The sequence below is a fragment of the Haplochromis burtoni genome, unplaced genomic scaffold (genome assembly GCF_018398535.1).
Source record: "Haplochromis burtoni strain Fernald_Lab_line unplaced genomic scaffold, NCSU_Asbu1 Contig_94, whole genome shotgun sequence".
Classification (NCBI taxonomy): domain Eukaryota; kingdom Metazoa; phylum Chordata; class Actinopteri; order Cichliformes; family Cichlidae; genus Haplochromis; species Haplochromis burtoni.
In genome coordinates, this window is record NW_024582455.1 from 65,569 (window position 1) to 83,695 (window position 18,127).

General features: G+C 40.1%; 1 protein-coding gene across 1 annotated transcript in view; it reads right to left on the minus strand.

Annotated features, from left to right (window-relative positions):
• The window catches only part of LOC102299161 (acyl-CoA synthetase long chain family member 3), a 54,062-nt gene that overhangs the window by 18,226 nt on the left and 17,709 nt on the right, over positions 1–18,127 (minus strand). The window contains exons 4-12 of the mRNA XM_005926641.3: positions 16,527–16,636; positions 15,839–15,977; positions 11,999–12,149; positions 10,606–10,729; positions 8,936–9,007; positions 3,479–3,618; positions 3,201–3,373; positions 1,047–1,121; positions 417–608 (exon numbers count right to left, since the gene is read on the minus strand). Of these exons, the coding sequence (XP_005926703.1) occupies positions 417–608; positions 1,047–1,121; positions 3,201–3,373; positions 3,479–3,618; positions 8,936–9,007; positions 10,606–10,729; positions 11,999–12,149; positions 15,839–15,977; positions 16,527–16,636 (1,176 nt within the window). The remainder of the gene's footprint in view (positions 1–416; positions 609–1,046; positions 1,122–3,200; positions 3,374–3,478; positions 3,619–8,935; positions 9,008–10,605; positions 10,730–11,998; positions 12,150–15,838; positions 15,978–16,526; positions 16,637–18,127) is intronic.

An 18,127-nucleotide genomic window follows, 5' to 3' on the forward strand; every position in this document is an offset into this window, starting at 1 on the left:
TGAGGTGGGATGGATTATCTCAATATAGCAGATGTGCCCACTACCACACATTTGGACTGATTTGTGACCACTGTTTGGGAGGGATGGTTATATTGTGTATCTGGATTTTGAATTTTGAATTTTAGGTCTCTACGTCCATCCCATGGGGAATGGGAGCAGTAACAAAGGTGTTGCGTTTATATTTTTGTTGAGTGTAGGATGCGAAGTAAAATGTGATTTGTTAAAAGCTTTTCTGACACACTGAAAAATGGCAAGTGGAGATGAAAGGTTGTCTGGAACAAGACCAAGCATGAGAGTCACAACATGGGCAACAGCATGAGAATGTGAGCTTCAGACTTAGTGGCGATAAAAACCAGGATAAGACCTTCTCGTTCTACACACTCCACCCACACACACACCTCCTCATGCCTCCTCACCAATGATCTTGAGACAGCCGTCTTCCTGAAACTCTCCAATGTCGCCTGTACTGAACCAACGCTGGCCGTTCTCGTCTACAAAGAAGTCCTCTTGGTTTTTCGCATCCTTCTTGTAGTATCCCATCGTTACGTTGGGCCCACCAATGAGAATCTCTCCCCTGGGATAAGGCTTGTCAGTGCTACGGTACCCACCTAAAAGCATCAGCAGATTAGAAATGAAAAAACATTTATTGGACTGAATCTGCTACATCATAACACTGCTGAGAAACAAAAAAAACCCAAAAATCAGATGGTATGTTTACTTAAAATTCTATTTTTACTCTGCAAGGAATAAACTCAACTCGATAAGTATCAAAACTTCAACAGAGTGCAATGAAAGTGAGTTATGATTCCTTACGTAAAAAGTGGAGAGACCAGTGCTGTCCTTACAAGGTTACAGAGCAATGCTCAAAGTCCCACCAGGCAGGGAAATGTGAAAGAAAGTGTTGGATCAAGTGCGTATGTGATGACCAATAAAGAAACAAAACATGCAGACTGATGTTTTTTTGAATATGAATGCAAATGACCGTGTTTATACCATCATAAAATGTGTGTGTATATGTGCGTAGTGCCTCTCCCAGTCTCACTCACCCTCCACCCAGTCTTTAAGCTTGATCTCACAGCACACCAGTGGTCCTCCCACTCTCCCAGTGCTGTAATCCCACACTAGAACAGACAACACACATAGACACATGCACATATCAGGGAGCACACTAGCATCAAGGCACAACATTTATTGCCATAGCAACACGACCTGACTTGCTCCCTCGCCATGGAAACCCCATCCCTAAGGAGTGTTCGCAACTCAGTGTTTTCCTGACTCCTGACCACAGTGGATTTGATGGGTCTGTTGGTCTGGTCTGCCTGGGAAAGGCTGATAGGGTTTCTTACATTTCGCAAATGCTTTGGCAGTGGAACAGATAGATTAATTCATATCTGATTATTGGGACAGACATTGGCACCGTAGTTATGTGAAACATTCTTGGTCTTCATGTTTATGAGGGAATGGAGACTCTCACTCTTTCTTCTGTTTTCTTTTACAAAACTCATAAAATTTCATATTCATTTCTTTTTCTCTTTCCTTTTTTTAAAAAACTTGATAGGGTCTCAGTGTAGCGTGACTTATTACTAATGTTGATTTTTCCACACCACTCTGCTGAAAACAGATAATATACTCCCTTTTTTTGTTTACTGCAACCCACGCACTGTATATCTACTAATTATTTTCCTCTTATCCATTTTCCCATCCTGGCTATAAGGCCTCTGTCCCTCTTTGTGTTCTCCCCCTGTTTTTATCTCTGCTTTCAGGCTGTCAAAGTTGACGGGAATTTCATGGGGAAAAACCACAAAATAGGAGGGTGCCAGGATTTGATTGGAAAAATATGGGAAAATTGAGGAAAAACTGGTAGTAAGTATATTTTTATGTTACGTGCCTGGGCTCTATAGATGTAAATTAGCAGCTTTACTAAAGCCCAGCATGTTTACATCTTATGTATTCACATTGATATCCAGTAATATGGAATGTCCCTGTTAAATAAACAAATAAACACAACAAGCTAGCAATTTTGCCTGAAAAAATGTGATTTGTGAAATTCTAAGGATGCCTAAAATATTGGCAATATCCCATTTTTATTCTTACATATCATGATAAAATCAGCAATAAAGTGTAATACTGTACATAAAGAGTGTCTGTCCCTCTGTTTGTCTGTCTTCCACTGCACACAGACTAAGCATAACGTAACAGTGGTTTGGAGTGTTGCTTCCAGCTGTTTATGAAGCGGGGGTCCTGTCTGTGACTTTATTAAATGCCCTGCAGATTTACAGGGCAACCTGGAGTAGCGCTGCCCATTTCGGTATCCATAAAGCACAATAGTAAAATGTGACCTTAAAATTATTTCTCCCTCTATGATCACTAAAGGAGGTCTGTAGCTTTAGCTATGCTGAGATTTTTAGGTACACCTAGCAGTAGCTACTACAGTCTACTACCATTGTAGTGAGGCATTTCCCTTGTTTAGTCTAGCCTCGTTTATAAAAATAGGGTCAGCAGAATAATAGGCACAACTGTGAGTGTGTCACAATGATACCAATGCACTTGGTGATCATACAGCTGAATCAAAGCATGTGTAAAACAGTTAAAAAAAACATGACTGTACTGGACTGAATTTGTTAAACTGGTTGAAGCTAATAAACTCACAAGTGAGTGTATTTTTTCATTTGCACAAGACAGATGGGAACTGTGATCTGACTGATTGTTGCCAAATAGGATACAGGAATTTTACACTGAATGTGTTCAGCTCACATTAAAAATACTGATGACCGGCAGTGCTAACACTCAGCCTCTGAGTAGCTACACCTGTGGTATGAATATTAAAGTCCTTGGTGATTTTCAGAAAACTTGACCTCTGACCTTGACATGGGTTGAGGTCACAGAGATTTGAACTCATGTGAGATTTTTAACAGATGCACCTTTGGTATAAGCTAGAAAAATTACATCCGCTCACTCTCGATTGATCAATTTTCATATTCATCAACTTGGGTGTCCATCCCATCCGCTCACTAGGTGGGGTGATGACAATACATCATCAGCCTTTTAGGGCTGAGGGGTAAAAATTAATGACATAAAATGTTTTCGTTTTTCTAATTTGTGAGTGGTTTGAAATTTTACACATTTCAAACTAAAATAATTTCACACATTACAAATCTTACAGTAGGCATGCCTACTGTAAGATTTCCATTCATGCTCACACTCGCTAATGGTTCCAGCTCCACAGGTCTCTGTCAGGCCGTATCCTTGACCCACTGGGCAGCAGAAACACACATTCATGAAACGCTGCGTGGCTGCTGAGAGTGGCGCTCCACCTGAAAGCAACACCCGTGTCCGTCCTCCTAGCAGAGAGCGGACTTTCCTGAACACCAGTCTGGATGAACAAAGAACAAATACATGAAGAAATTATGACTTTTAAATATTCCTTGAGAGTCCAAGCTGCAAATGCAACAGTAATTGGTGATATAAGTCTCCATACCTGTCACACAGTGGTGTGCTGTATCCTTTGGCGAGCTGCTCCAGTTTGTAGTTGTATGCCAGAATGAAGAGTGTTCGCTGAACACAGTTCATCTCCTCGACCTTTGTCATCACATTCTTATAGATACGGTCCATGATCTCCTGAAGTCAGGAGGCGGGACAGGGTGAAAAGAAAAAGAGCATTATTATGTAAAAGGTAACAATAAGAGCAACAGTTAAGACTGATACAGATACAGAGAAAAGACTAAAATGATGGTTAAGAAATGTAATTTTTATATTTAATCTATAAGTGAACTTACAGCTGTGGTGATTATTAAAGGTGATTATACTGGAGTCAGAGCAATGAAGAGTAGTATGTATCTGAACTCTGGCACGAAGCAGAACTTGAGAAATGCTGGATTTTAGAGACCAGGGCAAGTTTATATGGTGCAAAAAGATCGCAATATAAATATCTAAGCCAATATTTTTTTTTCTTAGAAACATTTGGTAAATAAATCAATGAGAGTTTATTAAAGTTTTTTTGAAAGCACGAAAAAGAATCCAGCCATTGTAAGTTGGAGCACACTCTGCTGGACAGACTATGCGATGACACCGGTTCTAATGTTACCCTAAGCATGTTTTTTCAGCATCAATGTGCAGAAATGTTTGACATCTAAACCAACATATACACTGATAGCAATATCCCTGTCACAGGACGACAATAGGAGTTAACCTTCATGTTGGGTGGGCTTAGACATATGGTCCCTGCTTTTTAAAAAAGACTAAACACTAATGTGTTCAAAACCCCCAAATCTCATATTTAAGAAACTTTATAAAACAAAAGAAAAGATCAACACAAGCACACATGCACGTGTGCTCTTCAATTCTGGTTTCATAACTATAAGGCTCCCCAATGGATATTTAATGTGTTTCTAATTTCTATGTGACCTACAAAACTAAAAAAAACAAAAACAAAAGCAAACCAGAAGAGGGAATCTCTCTTTGGAATAAACAAAACCATGTGGTAAACCCACTACTAACTGTGGCCCTAAACATTAGATTGTTTTTTTTTTATATTTATTTTTTGACATTTAGCCTTTGTTGGATAGGAAGGTAGGGAACAACGGTAGGGGGACAACACACAGGAAAGGATTGGAGCAGACTCAAACCCAGGCCCCTGCAGTGGCAGCAGCTCAACCAGGTGAGCTAAAGCAGCTCCTTCTGAGCTCCTTTGTTTAAAGTATAACAATATGCCAGATAAGCGACAAAGCAAAACATTTAGGACTTCCTTGGAACAGCTTTCACTGATACATTACAGGAGAATTATCACCAGAATGAGCATCTGTATTCATCTCTATTCTGATTAACACTAAGTTTCATCTGAAGTACTTTCTGAGCACCAAACAACAGACAGACTTAGAAATGAGCTGGTGAACATTAAGAAGAAAGTGTACTTTATTGGTCCCCGTGGGGAAAATCCCTCTCTGCATTTAACCCATTCACTCAGTGGGCAGCAGTGTGTAGGGACGGTACCTTGCTCAGGTGTACCTCAGGGTAGCTGTTCAGGGGAATTGAACCCCCGACCTTCCGATCATGGGGCCTCCACTCTACCTACTGAGCTATCCCTGCCCAAGCAGCAGAGGATGCAGATATTTTTCCACAGGAGTCCAAGAACAGACTAAAAAAAAGGAAGTATCACATTTCAATCTGCCTGGTGGCCAGAAACTTGGAGGTCCTAATGAATGCACATGTTTCTCTGTTAATACTGGGTAACTAAGCCACTGTCAGTCATATCAGCTCAAACTATCTTCTTTCCAATGCCCAAAATGCCTTAGCCCAACATTCACAACAAATATCTTCTTTGCTAAAAATGGGCTGAAGTGGTACTAGGAACATGACGGTACAAGGAAGAGCAATGTCAATCATGGGAAGTGGTATCAATTTGTATTACCAAAGGGACTGTGGTGCAGAGAACAGAAACCCACAGATCAAGAGCACTTCATCATCTACATCAGTGTCGACAAAAGGCTGGACATGGTGAAATGGGGAAAGGGCACAAACAAACCCCCCTCCCACCAAAAAAACAATAAAAACCAGCTGGTCCTGTTGGGTTTGTGCATGTGTGTGTACGTGTGTGCATGAAGCAGTGAGAGAGGAAGTCGACACAGGATCCATGCAGCCGCCTGCTGTCATATCACAGCAAACAATTTGTATGTGTGTGCGTGTCGTGGGGATAACCACATGGGGCTTTCTCACGTTCTGTTTACAGCTGTGAATGGTTCCAGAAACTGGGGCCCTCTGGCCTTTACACTACGACCACTGGGAGATGGGGGTGGGGGGTGTTCTCCATGTGAGTGAGAGGGAGAGAAGAGTGCATCCTGTATTGAATACAACTAGCTTGTTAGATGACATTCATTTTCAGGCGTCTTCAGTATTGGCAATGGTCACAGTCAAACAACAAGATATGGGAAAACAAAATCCTGAATGGAGGAAAAGTACCGAGACTATCAGTCTGTTATCAGCAGTCTGTTGACTTTTGAACAACTGGTAGGTTAGCAAATGTAACTTTTCATCCTAATAATACAGTTAAAACAATTTACATGTAAATACAGTGTGAACTTGGGCATCAAACTGGTAAAGTTTTTTAAAAAAGGATAAGAACTTTGAGGCCACAATGTACACAGATTTGCTCATTATGGAATGTCATATTAATTTGGAGCTTTTAATGCTTTCTTTTTTTTCTGTTCTTTTTCCAGACATCTTTAATGAGGCAAAGAAAAGAAAAAAGGAATTGGCTGCATAAGTTTGAATTTCTCTTGGTTTTTCTCAAATTCTCTACACAGAATCAAAAGATTGCATAGATTGCTGTCCATGTATGATTGTAACAGGCAGTTTCTCTTTGCCAGCATAAAAATAATTTATTTCACAACACTCTTTCACTCACGCATTTCCGTCTGGGATTAATAAAGTTCTGATTCTGATTAGATGCCTTCTGGAGAGACGTTTTATGGTGAGACAAGATAAAGACTTGGCTATGTGGCCACAATGATAAGAGATATGTGGAGGGGTAAAGGGTTTTCAGTGAGAAGCTCAACTTCTGAAAAACAACCCAACACCATAATCGCCCTTCCACCAAACTTGTACACTTTACCGTTCTCCTGGCAACCACCAAAACCAGACTCGTTCATTGGATTGAGAGACCGAGAGGCATAATTCGTCACTCCAGACAACAATGGTGGCGTGCTTTACACCACTGCATCCAACGCTTTGCATTGTAATTGGTGATATAAGACTTGCAGGCAGCAGCTCAGACATTGAAACCCATTCCATGAGGCTCTCTACACACCGTTCTTGAGGTAATTAGGAAACCACATGAAGTTTGAAGGTTTGTTGCTAACATCGCTCTGTGATTTTACTTGGCCTACCACTTCATGGCTGAGTGGTTCTTGATACCAGTTGCTTCCACTTTGTTATTAACCCACTGCACAAAGTGATGTTGGAGTGACATCTTTTATAAGTCATTTTTGGACCTCCAATTTTGGCCCACTGAAGGGGCTGTTTTGTAACACCAGGCATTCACAATGAAACAGGATACTTGATACTTAATGCAAATGCTCTTTTAAACTTATAAAACACACTGTTTCATAAGTTTAAGAGCAAAAGGAATTTAAACATTTTCTAAATACTCTAACCATTACTATTTTACATAGATTTCAACATATTTAATATTTCAACACATTTCAATAAATGACAGTTTTAACCTGGTTACAAACAAATGAGTTGATTAACTAAAATACTATCTATATTGGGACCGACAGACCCAATATAGACATGATCACACATCCACCAATCAGTGTTTAGCAGGAACACCTACAGCTGACTGTGGAACATTTAGTAGCAAGAAAATGTCACAACTGGACTTGTTACACAGGTGGTATCCTATCACTGTACCACGCTGGACTTGACTGAGCTCCTGAGAGCGAGCTGTTCTTTCACAAATGTTTGTAGAAGCAGTCTGCATGTAGAAGTGCTTGATTTTATTCACCTGTGACTAGAATATCTGAATTCAATGATTTGGATGTGTGAGTGAAGAAAAAGAGCAATGAAGAAATAATTAAAAGCCCCCAAATTACCACGACCTTTATGCCCATGTTGAGTGGATGTAAACCTCTGACCACAACTGTATGTGTCCACTTTTATTGACTACTTGAAGAAATAACATTTATCATACTATGGCTGTAGATATAGCTGTTATAGCTTTCTGAATTGAAGCATGGATTGGACTTTAAAGTATTCCAAAAATACTACAGCCTCCAAAACACAATTTCAGTATATGAATTTTGTAGAATGTCCCGGGAAGAGACACGTATCCTTTTGGAGTTGTGTCAGGATGAGCATCAAGCATAAAACTCTTCCAAATCAAGCATGTGGCGCTACCCGCTGTGACAACTTGTGAATAAGGACGTGGTTGTAGAATGGGGGAAAATTAAGATACTGCAAGATGGAAAATGCAAACTAAAAGACACTTTAACAGTAAAATACAATATAATTAAGACTTCTTTTGGACGTGTAGACACCCTGTTTCTCCAACACGACTGAACAGAGTGCTAAATTTTGTTGACTATATGAATATCTCTCTGCAGCAAAGCACAATAAAACTACAACCAGAAGAACCTTCAAAAGCGTGAACACTTGGATTCGTTTGAAGTCATGTTTCAGGCCACAGTCTGAATTTTAGTCCATCATATACTATCATTTTTTCCCCCTTTTAATAATAATCACTTCATACACATCATACATCTACCAAGTAGCTACTAAATGTGGTTTTTGGTTTAGAGCAAATGGGAGTGGGGGGTAGGTTTTTGGACTCTTTCACTTAAAACAGCCATCTGCAGCATTTCTACCAAACCAAAAGTTGAGTGTTGTAAAAGGAAAGTGAAAAGACTGAAACAAACAACTTGTAGCTACAAATGACCTAATTTCACATTAAAGTTTTTTGCATTAACTGTGTAAAATGTTAAAAATGTCCACGTGATTACAGCAGCTTAAATTCTGACATATTCTGACTACCTTGGGGTGTTCTTTAATAAACAAACTGTAAAAAAAATGTAAGCAAAGCCCATCTCGGAGTCCTTACTGCTGAAATGGATTACTTAGTAAAATTTACTTCAAAGACAAGCTGCACTAGGTAACCACAAATATTCAACTTAGACCCCTGGGAATCAAACATTGTCTGGTGATTAAATGCAGCATTGACCATTGGTAGGATGTATTTACGTCAGACCAAGATCCAGCAGATCCAAGACTGCTGGACTCTATCACTGCTATTCCATGAGTAAACCTTGTGCACAGGCCTCAAACGCAAGCCAGCAGCATTGTTTGACACACAGACTCAAGTCGAGTGAGTCAGTAAGTGATACTGTTATTGTTAATGGTAATGGTTCTCTAACACTATGCTGGACAGTGCATTAAGCCATACCGGGACCGCTGCCATCAGAGTGGGCTGGAGCATACTGGTGTCTCCTTTGCTTCCTTTCTTGATCTTTGTTGACTTAGGGTGGGAGAAAGAAACATCAAATGATAATTTAAATTATTACATTGGAATTAGCTGTTACCTCATTTTTGGGGTTTGTTTTGCGCATATTCGGACTGAAATGATGTCTAAAAATCTACTAGATCCAGCTATATACAGTCATGAAAAAGTAAAAGTATCCCCTCTGTCCACTTTAAGGTTGTTTTTGTATTAGTACATAACAGAAAAATAATCTGATGCTTAGCGGGATCTAAAATTATTTAAATACAACCTCAGATGAATATGTTATATTGGTTCATTATTTATTTAACAAAAAGTATGCCCCTGCTGTTTCCACAGGAATTCAGAGGGTAAATAGCAAGCATGTCCTGCAAATCAAACACATGCTTAGAACTGATCATCTGCAAGTGTGAGCAACTCTATAAAACCAGAAGTTTTGGTAGTTTGCTGGTCTCGAGTATCCACATGAGTGTTGACAGATGCAGTGGAGGAAAGACATCAGAAATGATCTTAGAAGAGTTATTGTTGGTGCTCATCAGTCTGGGAAGGGTTATCAGGTCATCTCCAAACTATTTGAAGTCCATCATTCTGCAGCGAGAAAGATTATTCACAAGTGGAAAAGATTCAAGACAGCTGTCCATCTTCCCAGGAGTGAACGTCCCAGCAAATTCACCCCAAGGTCAGACAGAGCAATCCTCAGAGAAACTGCAAAAAACCCAAGAGCTAAATCTCAGACTCTACAGGCCTTTAACCCTTAAACTTCAGGTCAGTATAATTAGAAAGAGAAGTATTTTTTATTTGGAAGGGTTGTCAGGAGAAAGCCTCGCAACTAAACTTCCGCAACAATGTCCTTTGGACAGATGAGACCAAAGTGGAGATGTCTGGCCATACACAGCACAATCACCTTATATTAACTTTATACCAACTGTATAAGGCTTCATGATTTGGGCTTGTTTTTAAGCCACATGACCTGGGCACTCCTTGGATACCAAAGTATTCTACAGCCCTGTGTGAGGCCATCTGTTCTACAATTAAAGTGTGGCTGAAATTGGATCATGCAAAAGGATAATGATCCTAATTTCAGCAGCAAATCTACAAAAAATGGCTGAAAAGAGAAAGAAATCAAGGTGCTGCATTGGTCCAGTCAAAGTCTAGACCTCAGCCTGACTGAAATGCTATGGCTAAGAGACCGGCGCATAAAGGTATCACAAACCTCAATGAACTGAAGCACGACTGTAAAGAAGAGTGGGCCGAAATTCCTCCACAATGATGTGAGAGACTGATAAAGTCATACAGGATGTTACTGTTTCTAAACAAGGTTCTACAAGCTGCTGAATCATGATGTAGCCTTAGTTTTTCACACAATGCTTCTACATGTTGGCTTAGTTTTTTTTGTTGAATGAATAATGAGACAGTGTAATATGTCGTGTGTTCTTATTCTTCTGATGTGGTGTTTAAATAGTTTCAGAACATGGTAAAGATGTCCTGATATATAAAATCTTAGAACAGACAAAGGGTGTACTTTCTTTTTCACCACTATATATTGAATATAAGATACATGAAAGTCAACCCTAAAACCAGAATGCACTTCAGATGATACAGATGAGAGGTTTTACCTGGTCAGCAAGAGTCTGAGGCGATGAATAGCCAATCCTACAGCCATGAGACACACATACGAGCTCTGCACTGAGCTCCAGTACATGGGCAAGAGGCAGGTAGCCGATGTAGGTGTCTTCTTCACTAAAAACACACGCAGACTTCAAAACCCCCGATTTGATGTGGGCTATTAAATGTTTGAGACTACCACATGAAGGTCTTAGGGTCATCCCATCTCAAGTCAGACAATTTTTAGAAGGCTTCCTGCTTCACCTTTCCCAATTTGCGTAAAAACTTTACCTTTATATATAAAACACTTTTTAAGATATATATGCATATATTTTTATTTTTTGTATTGTTCAAACATTGCCACAGATTTCAATGTGCAAGGCAAACTGCATGAAAGTGGGTCAATAGGTGTTTGGAAAAAAAATAATTTGAAAAGGTATTTGTTAAAAAAAAACTGAAATTAACAGCAATCATATTACAGTCTGTATATTCAATTCGAATTTGGTTGGTTGATTTGAGACGGAATGACCCTTTAGTGAAATTAATCAGTCGTTTATTTCATCAAGCTGAATCAGTACTAAGACAAACTATTGCAAGTTATACATTAGTCATATTTTCAAGATATATACTGTTTATGAGCTACATTTCCTTTGAGTTCAGCCTCACCTACTGAAAACATATTCATCTCAACTCAAGTAACAACCAAATTTTGGGGAAATTTCCATTTTAGTGAACATGTTGTACATTCAAGCCATGAATGAGGGGGAGATTTACATAGCCGTGTTACTTAATCCACAAAGGAAAGCCGGCATTTTCATAAGATCGACTGAGACTGTCACAACTAAACCCCTTTAACCTCCATCCATCTCACCCTGACTCCTTTTCTCCCACATTGTTCCTCTACTCATACTAAACTCCCTCCCTTTTCTGTTTCCTCTCACTCCCATCTTAATCCCCGGAGACGGGTCAGTTTCTCTTTTAATATAAGCAATTGAGCTGCATGATGATACCAGCTGAACAAGCACATTTCCCATAATGTTAGTTAAAATATTCCTTTGAAACATGCAGAAGAGAGAAATTTGAACATTGACCTCAGCTTAGTTTTGATTACAGTGTTTTGATTACAGTTTTGATTATATTTCTTCTGCTTCCAGTAATCCAGTGCATCACACTCTTCTGTTAATGAACAAACCTAAATGGCATGTTCTAATCTGTATGTTTGCTGGCTGGTGATTCTGCTTGGACGTGTAGCAGAGGAGATAAGCTGCTTTGGAAAGTGAATTTCCCTGCAAAACTGCCTCCATATTTTACAAACAGATGAGTCAAAAATCATTACATTTAAAGCCCAAAACTATTAGACCATATCCCGGGGTGTGGTATAATAAGCACGTTTGAGGTCTTTACCACAGGTTGGGAATCCTCTCGGCCATTCCTGTAATCCCAGCGATGATGTTGCTGTGGGAGATCATAACGCCCTTTGGAATGCCTGTGGATCCGCTGGTGTACATGATGACTGCAATGTCGGAGGGCAGCGGGGTCTTGCACTCACGTGTTGCTGGAATGTCAACAGAGAAAGGCGGTGGCAGAACTGGATTAATGGTTTATAGCACAAAAATGAACCAATTTTTAAACAATCCCCAGAAACACGGTTCATTTGTTGTGTGTGTGCTGGCTAAAAAAGTCTTTTTGTATGTAGGAAAAACCCCATGACTTAAGGGTCAAACACACAGAAATGTTAAATGGTTATCTCAGAAATTAAATAACCTAATTTCAACTAATCAGGTAACACATCTGGCACAATGCAGAGTTTAAATAAGTGCGTTCGCCAAAAACACCATTTGCACGTGTTCATCTTTTCTCTTTCTCATGTCGTTTGCTGCTGTCTGTCCTTTCTTATCTATTCTCTTCTCCCTCCTTATACTCTTCCTTATGCTCGGTTGTTCCTCTTTAATCATGGTTGCCCCTTTTTTTTAAACTATTTGAGCTGTGCCCATTTGATAACAAGTATGTTAACAGTATGGTGTGTGCAGACTTTAAAAACTGTGTGTAGGTCCAAATCTTCTTTCAGGCCAACATATTTGCGTGAGAATGATTTTCTAGCTGTCACGTGGCGTGCACAAGGCTGAGGGTGAATGTAGGCATAAATTTTAGATTTTCGAGTATCGGTCCTCAAAAAAACGTCGCTGAGTAACAGATGTTACACATCAGCTAGTCAAGTATTTATGATCATCTTGATGATTTGACACCAGATGCGATTAGCACTGGCTAAGACAAACACTGTACGGTTATATATTGTAGTGACCTGTCAATCACAGTGCTGCCCTGCCCAAAGAAACCAGGCTTTTTTTTTTTTTTTTATCATTTTTTGAATACAGAAACATCATTCTGTATTCAATATGATTTAAAACTAGTGATTGAATCTGTGAAATGATTAGGAAATGATTTGATGAGGACATAAAGGAATTAAGAAGCAGGATAATTTTCCATAAACTATAGAACTTCCTGGTTTCCAACTTTTACCAAGAACTGTACAACTGCATGTGTTTTACTGGCTACTGCAAAGAGTTGGTATATTCCTTGACATTGCACTGTAGCAAAAGTTGTGCATGACTTTTTTCATGCATTCAGCACAGTCAGGCTGAATGCGGCCTAACACAGCTTCCTCTTCCACCCATGATTTCAGTTGCAGTCTGTTTTCATCACTGCCTCCCAGCAGGTAAGGTTAACAATCAAAACATGTGATCAAGTACAAGAAAAGCTGCTGTGAATGTTTCTTTACATCAAAGAACACAGCAGATAAAGGCAGTGAAAAGGACATTCGCATGTCTAGACAGCAGAGCACAATATGATGAATCTCTTGCTTTCTGATCCCTCTCTTGGACTCCTACGGTCTGAATAAATAAGTAAAGAGCAAGTCAGTTTCCAGCGGGAACAGAACCAGTTGGGAAACAAGAGATTGGTTTTTGTTTTTCGCTTTCTGCCGAGAACAAAAACAGATCTAAGAGGCTCAAGCTCAGCAGGCACTGACAAACCAAAGGATGAAGTAAAGTGCATCACAGTCACAAGGGCAGACATCGCTTCTCTCCCTCCAGAGACGTGGATATGAGGCGTGTGCACTCCGAAAGCTGATGTCATGTGAAGTTAATAGCGCCATGTGTAAACATGACCCTCGCCTATATCCCAGCGCTCTATCCTCCCTTCCTACTTCCTTCTCCCTTTATCTGCACATGACTCTACCAGCTAGACATGTTTTGGGTCAGTCAGTTCAAGGGGCCTCAATAAAAAGTGAAGATGGGTGATGGCCTCTTCCTTATCTGTGCGCTAACTGAGCATGCACGGTATCAACCTTAATCTGACACAGATGTTAGCACTTCCTTCTTCACATGACCTAATGGACCAGATACCAATCTGCCCCCACTCCATGCCCCCAAGAAACAAGCCCTGACTATTTCATTTACTTGAGAGGAAGAGAAGGCTATGTCAACAGCCTGGCAGATTAAAACACATGTGCTGTGAACGGTAGTGTTTTAGGACCTCTTAGTTGGAAAGGTGCTTCTCTTCAAGGCGCTCTGCTGTTTGTTTGTTTTTTTGTCTTTTATAAGTTATAACAGCCCTGCCTGCTAATAGATTTGTTTAATTTTCTTTTATTCACTTTAAGCTTGTAACAAGTGTGTTGTAGGTTGCTTCTGCTGCCCCCAAGTGGCCAGCTGTCATTTTATTAGTTGATGATGTTGATGAATACACTTTTAAAAGAAAAATAATTAAATGTGTATATATAACTGAATAAACGAAATAGACATTCGGTTTTGAAAATCTGTATCCATGGGAAAACAGGAGCACTGCAAGCTGCTGTCCGTGTCCCAAGTGGCACAGGGAGGAATGTAAAGTTTGGTTTCCACCAGAAATCCTGCCAGATCCATTAACAGAGCGCTGCTTAGTCACAGAAACCACACTAGCAAAGTTAGGACAGCTGTGTGGTGTAGGTGTAGCTCTCTTTTGACTTGAGCTTGGCTGTAACCTCAGAGGAAAACAAAAATGAAGCGGCAGTTCTGCAGTTCTTCTAGTCAGGCTGCATCCAAAAGAGAGTCAGTCCCTGTATGCCCGCGTGTTAAAAAACTAACTGTAATAAAAAGTATGTTTAGAGCCTGATACTGAAGTGTAAGGATAGTTTCCTCTTCAAAACAGCCACATGAGTGGTGGATGCTTGGACTGTCAGGTGTGGACAGTGGCAGCTACACCTGACTGATCCCTGCTAGGCCTCATGAACACTGATTGAAGTCACTGAACTGGACCCTTCAGCTGTGTTTGTGCTGCTGGAGCCTTTTGGAGCTTTTACAGTGGAATTATCTGACAAATAATATGGTGTGTTGTGTGCCGCTGATCAGGGCAGTGGCTAAATCAAGCTTTTTCCAATTGAGGCAGCTGGCCAAAACAAAGCCGACTGTTTCCAGGCTGATTCTGAAACCATTGTAGCCTCACTCCACTGTCTGCCCTAACATTTTAGGATTCATTTTAAATGTCTTTTCTTCCCTTTTAAAGGCCTCATTGGTCTTGCCCTTCCGCAACTCTCTGAGCTCCTGCATTCTTTTGCACCCACCCGTTTTCGTCTGATGAACTGCTCTTGAGTGTGCTTAAAACTGTTGTGGCTCCCAGAATGTGGAATGATCTGCCTTTGCACATTAGGCCGGCCTCTGTCTGATTTTTAAAGCTCTTCTTTCAATCTCTTCTTCTCTTCAGTGACACCTTATGAAACTTTATGACTTGTATTTTATTTGATTTAGTGTATGACTGTTGTTCTTCTCATATTTTGCGTCTTTTATTTATTTCAGTTAAAAAATATTCACACCGTACTTCTAAAGGATTTTAAGAGGTTTTTTTTTGTCAAACTATAGTTAAGGCCACAATTTCAGATCAAAATGCCTCCTTAGAGCTCCAAAATCCTTCACTGGAAAATGGCATTTTGCCATAGTGAAGTAACGTGGAAAATATTAAACACTACATAGATCTGTTTACACTGTTAATGTCCTGCAAGAAAGTGCTTTATCTCAAGTGGAGTGTGGTGACTAATTGTCACTGTGACTCACCATGATACACAAAACTGTAGAGAAAACCTTTTTCTTAATGGGCAAGCAGCTAAATACTTTTTTAATGTTTTAAAACGGAGCAATCCTAATTCTGTGAGTCATGAACTCTTGAAAGCAAACTTCACATAAATCAATGAACAGACACACAGACAAAGCCTACCATTCTCGTGCCTGGCTCCCAGCTTCTGAACCGCAGCCATGTTGTGGATGCTGATGCCACGTGGATAGCCGGGCCACGCAGTCGGTGCATTGTCCACTACAATGATGTGTTGCAGCCTTGGAACGTCTGTTAGGATGGCCTGACACACACACACACACACACACACACACAGACACACACACGCACACACACACACGCACACACATACGCACACACACACACGCACACACACACAACAAACATGGCATCTTGATATATGTTGTTTCTATATTGACAAAAGATAAAGAGTCGGTTTTTCTGTGAACAAGTGAACAAAGGAACATTCTGTTTATGCCGCCTCAATAAAAATGGAAAGATGAACTGCAGGAGCACTGCTTGTCTTGGCACTGAACCTGGCCAAAACATGCCAAAGTAGTCGGCACGTGTCTTCTAACATTTACAACTCTGTTATGGGACGCTGCAACTTCTCTGTTCTGTCAGCGCTGAACATTGTGTTCTTTGGCTCTTTGGCTCCGACGTTTCCTCAGAAGATCAGATATATGAGATATTTGTCCACACAATGATGTTTGTCACTGTAATGTTCGCTGCTTTATACGGCTTTGTCTAGTAGTTTCTTATACTTTGTGATGAAAAATAAATTTCCTGTGAAAAAAGATTTGCAGAGAGAATTTACTCTGTGTATTCTAACCTTGAGTCTGGTCTCCAGAAGCTCCCTGCTGGTGATGATGTGGGTCACCTGAGTCTCATTCAGCCCGTGGGCAATGGCGGGACCTCCCAATGTGGAGTAAATGGTGACCACTGCAACCCACAGGGACACAGAAAAAGCGCATTAGAGTATAATAGACTAAAACATTAATGGCCCCACAGGCAAATTTGCTTTCCACATCGTAGTCCAGCAAAATATATACATGCATACACAGGACCCACATCCAAATGTACTCATCTGCCACTATGAAGCGTGAGGCAAAGGTGGACTTAATGTGATGTGCAAGAGGCAAGATGGGCTGTTTATCTAAACTGCGTTAATTCAAGACAAGCCTGTCTGTGTGTGAACACAGTGACCGCGCAGACATGTGAAGATGGACCATGTACGTGCTGACTGTCTACAATCCTCAGTGTCCCTGATTTAGGCCCCTCTCACTCAGATGAGCTCTTCAGGCACCTCCAGAGGCTGCTGCTAAAGCTTCCGAGCCAAACGGCTCTCGTTGCATGATAAGTACTCTTTGGGGGATATAAACAAGTACTGATGTTAGAGAGGGTTTACTGTTTTGACTAAGTGCATATGTCTAATGAAGCACTGTGTGGTTGCATGAATGCATGCACTCAGCAAACCAGGGTTAGCGTTTCAAGCCGTCCTTTAAAACCAGATATTGACTCTTGCCTCATGGCTCATATGTTATGGATATGATCTACTTTGGTTACACAACATTGTGCTTCTTTGGGAAGACTTGATCTGAAGACTGGTCAAACTCTGAACACCCAAATGATGCACCTATATGTGCTTGTTTAACATCTTTATAAAACTGTATTTTGGAACCAGAGGTGTTTGTATGGGGTCGACTATGTTGACTCTGTACAGACGTTCTTCACGTTCTTTGTGCTATCTGCATGTGCATGAAGGGTCATGTCATTTTTAAACAGGAAACGGCCCGATTTAGTGCCACAAATTTAGAAGCTTTTGATTTTCTAAAATATCACTGGATGTTTCAGCATTATTTGCCTTGAAGGGAATAAAAATGATCAAAGGGACTCAAAACATGACAAAAATATCCCCAGATCATAAGCACAACTGAGTATGTAGTTTAAATTCCCAAACGCAGATCATAAAGTTTTTAAGTGAATTATGTTTATGTGCTTTTACAAAACTTCTCAGCAGAAGAAAGTTAAAATAAAGGTTTTATCTTCTCTACTTGGGGCAAAAAAACATGGTTTCCCTAGAGAAGTATAATCAAAAAGGGGTTAAAAATCACAACATTAAAAAACACTTATTTAAATTTGGACAATTTCCCTTCAATCTTCTTATGCATGTTTGATTGGCTGTGTGTGTTATATGTTCACACCATACCAAATGTTCACCATATGTATGGTCTCTTTCTTCCTTTGCATTTTTTCCACTCTGTCAATTTTTAGAGCAAATTTAAGACCATAAACATTTACCTGTACCCAACAAGGAATACTGTGCATTTTTAGAAAACAGGACCACAGGCCCATTAAAAGACATTTTAATCCTCCACAACTAAAATACAGACAATAAAACCTCACTTCACTATCCATATGATTCCTACAATT